General features: G+C 42.9%; 1 protein-coding gene across 6 annotated transcripts in view; it reads right to left on the reverse strand.

Annotated features, from left to right (window-relative positions):
• Positions 1-6,749, reverse strand: part of GIT2 (G protein-coupled receptor kinase interacting ArfGAP 2) — an 87,318-nt gene that overhangs the window by 58,799 nt on the left and 21,770 nt on the right. For all 6 annotated transcript variants that reach the window (XM_006894844.1, XM_006894843.1, XM_006894845.1 and 3 more), the window contains exons 3-6: positions 5,360-5,472; positions 4,467-4,572; positions 2,194-2,280; positions 1,949-2,079 (exon numbers count right to left, since the gene is read on the reverse strand). In XM_006894844.1, the coding sequence (XP_006894906.1) occupies positions 1,949-2,079; positions 2,194-2,280; positions 4,467-4,572; positions 5,360-5,472 (437 nt within the window). The remainder of the gene's footprint in view (positions 1-1,948; positions 2,080-2,193; positions 2,281-4,466; positions 4,573-5,359; positions 5,473-6,749) is intronic.

Consider the following 6,749-nt stretch of genomic DNA (forward strand, 5'->3'; position numbering starts at 1 on the left):
TCTCCAAGGACCAATGTCTCCTGGCCATGTGCCCAAAGTGAAGCTTCAAAATCCTAGCCTCCAAGGAGAGACTTGGTTTCCCCTCTCCAAGACAGACCTATTTGTTTTCCTGGCAGTCCATGGTATGTTCAAGACTCTTTTCAGCACCACAACTTGAAGGCATTTATTCTTCTTCTGTCATCCTTAGTCACTGTCCATCCTTCTGAAGCACAACAAGTAATTGAGAAAACCAGGGCCTGGATTAGGGGCACCTTTGTATCTAGATTGACATCACTGCTCTTCAGTACTCTGGAGAGGTCCATGATAGCAGATTTTCCCACTGCAATTTATCTTTTGATTTCCTGACTGCTGGTATTAAGAATGTTGATTGTGGATCTGAGCAAGCTGTAACTGCTAACAACCTCAATCTCTTCTCCATCTATTATGGTACCGGCTGTAATATAATTGGCCCAGTGGTGAGAATCTTCGTCTTCTTGATGTTGAGCTTCAATCCATATTAAAGACTACAGTCCTTGACCTTTGGCAGCAAATGCTTCAGGTCTTCTTCAGTTTCATCAAGCAAGGTTGTATCATCTGCATATTGTAGGCTGTTAATGAGTCTCCCTCCAATTTTGATGCCATACTCCTCCTCATAAAGCCCTGCTTCCCAAATGATCTGTTCAGCATACAGATTGAAAAGGTACGGGGAAAGGATGCATCCCTGATGTAATCCTTTCTTGCTTTTGAACCATGCAGTGTTTCCTTGCTCTGTTCTGAGGACTGCTTCTTGGTCCAAGTATAGGTTTCGCATAAGCATGACCAAGTGTTCTGAGATTCCCATTTTCCTCAAGGTTAGCCACAATTTATTGTGATTCACACAGTCAAATGCCTTTGCATAGTCAATGAAACATAGATGGACATTCTTCTGCTATCTGACACTGGTAATAACGTCCCTAGTGCCAGGACCTCTTCTAAACCCAACTTGTATTTCTGGTAGTTCTCTGTCAATGTACTGTTCAAGTCTTTTCTGGATAATCTTCAGCAGGATTTTGCTAGTGTGTAATATTAGTAATGAGGGTGAAACCAGGCTGCTCCTTGGAGGCAAGGATTCTGACGCTCTGACTGACATACTTTGGGCATGTTGCAAGGAGCAACCATCCTTGGAGAGGGATGTCATGCTTGGGAGGGTAGAGGGACAGTTGCAAGAAAGGAAGACTCTTGATGAGATGGCTTGACTCAGTGACTGGGGTAATGGGGTTAGGTGTGTCAGAGACAATAAGGTTGGCATACAGATAGAGCAGGGTTTAGGGTTACTATATAAGTTGCAAGTGATTCAACAGCACATAACTACAACAAATACATACTTAATTCACATTATCTATACAGATTTATTTTTTAAGTTCAAGTAACAAAGAAGAATATTTTTAAAAAATTCAAAGCTGGGTTTTACAACTCTTGACACTCATTACGAATATGGTTCAAATACCACTGTGCTAAGTATGACTCATTCTCAATGAACTGCTGTCAAGTTGGAAGCAACTCACTGCTGACCCTCCGCTGGGTTTCCAAGGCTATAAATCGCACAGGAGGAGACTAGCCATCTTTCTCTCCTGGAGATGTTGGGGGATTTGAACTGCCAGAGAGGATCTGCCGTTGAGTGAGCAGCACAACTCCCTATACACTGTGCTGTTAACAAGTGTTAAAATAAGTAAAAGGCTGGAGAAGCTGGGGTGGCACAGTGGCTAAGTGTTCTGGCTACTAACTGAAGAGTCATTGGTTTAAACCCACCAGCTGTTTCAACAGCATTCTGCTGTGAGTCAGGATAGACTTGATGGGAAAGGGTAACAAGGCTGACAGATGAGTCCATCTTGTTTATACTTTGCCAGACTCAGCTAGAAACTATTTAAAAGTGAACCACAGTAACGTAAAGAATCCCAAGGAGAGAGAACTGACAATCCAACTCTCTTACCTTGCATAGTCAACAGGCGTTTTCCCACTGGAATCCTGTGTACCTGGGTCTGCTCCATACACTGCCAACAACTCCGCCTGGAGAACCTGACCTGCTTTGGAGGCCACATGGAGGGGGGTGTTTCCTTTTTCCTAAGAATCATTATTTTTTTAAAAAAAAGATAACCAGATTAATTATTAAAGGTCACGTGAACACCAAGCAATTTTATTTCTGATTAATGTTGGGATCATTCCCTGCTTTCTTACAGGGTGAAAGAAGTTGGCTTGTGCTCCCAAAGATAACAGGCGTAAACAGGTTTCAAGATTCCCTGTTCTCACGCTTGAATGGAGTTGCTGAAAGACACACAAATTAAAAAAAACAAAACAAACCCACAACAACCCAACAAAAAAACGAAACCACAATGATTATTTATTTTTCCATGATTAGTTTGTTTATTCATACATACTTTTTTCCAGAACCCAATTAATTTATCTAACAAAGCACCACCTTTATTACATAGATGACATAATCTTGCTTGCTAAAAGTGAGGAAGACCTGGAATACTTGCTGCAGAACATCAAGAATTACAGCCTTCAATAAGGACCAGATTTCAACATCAGAGAAACAAAGGTCCTTGCCAAATGTTTTTCCCTATCACTAGATTTTCTGTTGACACTATTGGAAAACATTTTGATGCACACTGGGACTTAATTAAAGAAAAAAAAAAGGATTATTTGTTTAAAAGTAGAAAGAATGATACACTAGAGTAGTGGGCAGATCATTTACATTTCACCAGCAATGAATAATCTTTATTTGGCTCAGTGATGTAGACCAGAAGTTTCTTAACTGGCTGATAAGGAAATTAGGACTGTGATGTCCAAGTCCAAATGCATATCTTATCTAAGACCTTGAGTGAGAGACAGTCTAAGCATGTCTCTGAAGTCAGATAAGCTGTGTGACTACGAGAAAATTCTTAAAGCTCTCTGAGCCTCAGTTAACCCTATCTCTAAAACTGATGATAAAGCCACCTAACCACAAGAGTTTTCCTTAAGATTCAAGGATGTGATATAACATTAAGGGTATAGGTGGCCTACTGAGTAAAGTTCTGCTGCCAACTCATAGGTCGGCAGTTCAAATCTACCAGCTGCTTCAAGAGAAAAAGATGGGTAATCTCCTCCCGTGCCATTTGTGAGGAGAGACCGGTCCTTGGAGAAGGACATCATGCTTGGGAGGGTGGAGGGACAGCGCAGAAGGGGAAGGCCCTCTATGAGGTGGATTGATTCAGTGACTGGGGTAATCAGGATGGGAGTGTCAGAGACAGTGCGATTGGCACAGGACAGAGCAGAGTTTAAGGCTGTTGTACACAGGGTCGCTATGAGTCGCAAGCGACTCAATGGCACATAACAACATAACACCAAGAACAGAAGGTCAGCTATGGGTCAGTTTTAACTCAACAGCAATGAGCAGAGTTGAGCACTGAGTTGGAACATAAATGCTCAACAACCACAGTAGCTATCATGATAAGCTGTTGACTACAAGGCTTTGGGGCTTCAAATTCTACAGTATGCATGCTAGTGGAGTTTGCCTTACGCCACAACCTCTCCATACGATTCTTGGCCTGTATACGATGCTTTGATGACATCTTTCACGGTGGGAAACAGGTCTGTGGTGTACTAAATTCTGTCACAGTGCAGAAAAGCTCTTACACATTCAAAAAATGAACTGCCTCCCTCCCCACCTAATCCTGCATGGTCCAAAACACACTAACAAATAACCATCAGAATGGAGAAATCCACTCTACCATCTGCAGGCCAAGTCTTTAATAAAAGCCTCATTTACATGCATCTCTGTAAAAAATTTAAAGTTTTGAAATTGAGAGCCAGCAGTTTAGTGAGCATTTGCCAAAGGAGGGGCTTTAGAAATAAAGACGAATTATTTCTCATGGCATCTCTCAAAAACCTGCAAGGCCCACCTACAAGAAAACCTAGTACTCATACATCTTGCTTTCTGGAGATCCCACTCTTTATGCAATGGGGAAGCATAAAGAAGTCAGCTCTTTCCCTCTGGTACTTTCTTCTCATCCTTATTACTGTTGATAGTTGCCGCCGAATCAGTTCTGACTCATAACAACTCTATGTACAACAGAATAAAACTCTGCCCAATTCTCCTCCATTCTGAGAATCACTGCTGTATCAAGCTCTCTGCTGAAGCCACCACCCTTTACTATAACCAAGTTATTGCCTCACAAACTTTCCAGTCTCTCCTAGAAACAAACACTGAGATAACCCCTATTGCAAAGTTAAACAAACATAATACTTCCAGAAATATACCTTTAAAGGGATATATGTTTGTTGAGGAAAAAAAACAACTTGCTTGGTAAACAATCATTCAAATCATAATACGTTAATTCAAAAAAGAAAAACATAACTGAAAAATACACAAAATTCAGCATCCAGAAATGAGGTTTTCTTTTCTTCCTTTTTAAAGCTTTGCTCTCCCAGGGAGCAGAGTCCCAGGGTTGTTCAAAGGATCCACCCACCTTGCTCAGGTCTTTAGCAGTCACGCTGTCATCATCTCGACAAGGCAGGCGATGGACAAAGGCTAACATCTGATATTTGGCTCTGATGAATTCAGCTTTATTGGGGCTGGCTCAAAACAAGACAAAAAAACCCAACAAAAACCCCAAAACAATTCACTTGCAGTTCAGATATGATGTTCCTCATTCTTTACACAGTAGGGAAAAGAGGGAATGGCCCGCATGGCCCCCTTGAGAATCAAATGAACAATGCTAAAGGAAGTGGCTGCACTGTTTCAGCTAAGGAGGCTGCAAACATGTTAGTCACTGTAATTGTGGGGACTGTAGAATACCTGTTTTTTTATAGCCTCCTTTCTTCTCTGTGTAATTTCCTTAACTGACCCACTGAGGAAGTGGCATTTGGCTCTAAGTTCCAGGTGAGGTGACAGACCAACCAGTGCTCAGAATCTAGATTTTGCTCTCACTGCCTGCCACTTGTTTGAGCACTCAGGTTAAAACCTTATGCCATTAACAACAGCCTTCAAACCTTTGGCTCAAACTGGAGAAGTGAGTTATTTATGTGGGGATGGTCCCGCTGCCCCTTGGTGGGATGTCAGAGAGCAAAGAGGCAGTGTATTTGGGGTCACCGCCTCCCACGCTGCTCTGTGGAGGCTGGTCAAAAATAACCATGCTACACTGCAATCCCAGATGTGCCTGGTTCGAATCCACCAGATGCTCTGCTGGAAAAGGAGGGACAATCTCCTCCTGTACCAGTCAGATCTGATTTGACGGTACAATGCACACACACACAAAAATAATAAAATAAAACTTAAAAAAAAAAAACCATGCTGATTTCAGTGGGCTCCATCTGTTATGAAGGAAAAAAAAATCCAAGTATTTATACACACGCTACTCACTGCACTTTGTCCTGGGGATTAGCTTTACGTCTTCCGCTCATAATAGAGGCAGGGTCCAGCAGAGAATGCTCCCATATGGAATTAGCACCATTATTATACAAGGTTTCGACCATCTGTAAGGCAAACAGGATGAAAAGTGTCTTCGTTCCCTTCCACACATCTCCAATGGGAATCAGAGACTGAGCTGAGTAAAGAAAGCCCTCCACAAACACAGGCTGGCAAAGCACTGGCTGGGATGGCCAGGAGATCACTCACATCGCTGTTTCCTGATTTTAGACACACAAAGAACCTGCACGCAACATTCAGGTTTGACCAGTAGGAGAGCTGAAGACCTAAATAGCTTTGATCCAAAGACAGGCAGCCACCAGTCACCTGGCAGGAGAAGGATGCATCTGTCTGCCAGACAGGGCTCCCAAAACTGTAATCTTTATGGAAGCAACTGTTAAATTTTACACCCGAGAAGCAGTTGGCGGGTTTGAACCACTGAGCTTTTAATTAGTAGCTACACGCTTAACCTCTGTGCAAACAGGACTCGTTGTTATGTGCTGTCGAGTTGCCTGGGACTCATACCGACCCTATGAACAACTGCCCTAAACTCCGCTCTATCCGGTGCCAACCTTATCATCTGACACACCTACCCCCATTACCCCAGTAGTGAATCAATCCATCTCATCAAGGGTCTTCCTCTTTTGCACACCCTCCACCCTCCCAGGCATGAGGGCCCTCTCCAAGCTCCAAGGACTGGTCCCTCCTTGCAACAAGCCCAAAGCATGTCACACAAAGCTTCAGAATCCTTGCCTCCAAGAAGAAGCCCGGTTTCACCAGCTCTAGGACAAAAATGTTTGTTTTCCTAGCAGTTCATGGTATTTAATACTTTTCTCCAGCAACACAGCTCAAGGGCATCAATTCTCTATCATCCCTAGTCATTGTCCAGCTTGCTGATACATAGCAAGACTTCTGATGGGCTTCAAAACCCCTTGAGGCAGTGTTCCTCAACCAAACAGGGAAGTGACTCAGAACTGACTTGAGCGCCACAGATAAAGATCAACAGGAAGGAGCCCCAACAGCACAGCGGTTGAAGAGCTTAACTGCTACTGACAGGTCAGTGATTCAAACTCGGTAATTGTTCTTTAAGAGAAAGATGAAGCAGTTTGCCTCAACAAAGACATACAGGCCTGGAAATTCCATGGGATGTTTCACTCTGTCCTACAGGGTCATGAGTCAGATGGGCTCAGTGGCATGGGTGTTTTCGTCTGTTTGTATAGGATTACCAAGAAGACAACTCTGCCACTTTTGGGCACTGATTCCTCAGCATGTTCATTCAAACATTATTTTCAAGATTCTTAACAACTCATGTACCATGTCTTCTTGTTTTCAGCAGCGGTCATGT

This window comes from Elephantulus edwardii, unplaced genomic scaffold, assembly GCF_000299155.1.
Source record: "Elephantulus edwardii isolate Elephantulus edwardi_28Jun2011 unplaced genomic scaffold, EleEdw1.0 scaffold00151, whole genome shotgun sequence".
NCBI classification, from domain to species: domain Eukaryota; kingdom Metazoa; phylum Chordata; class Mammalia; order Macroscelidea; family Macroscelididae; genus Elephantulus; species Elephantulus edwardii.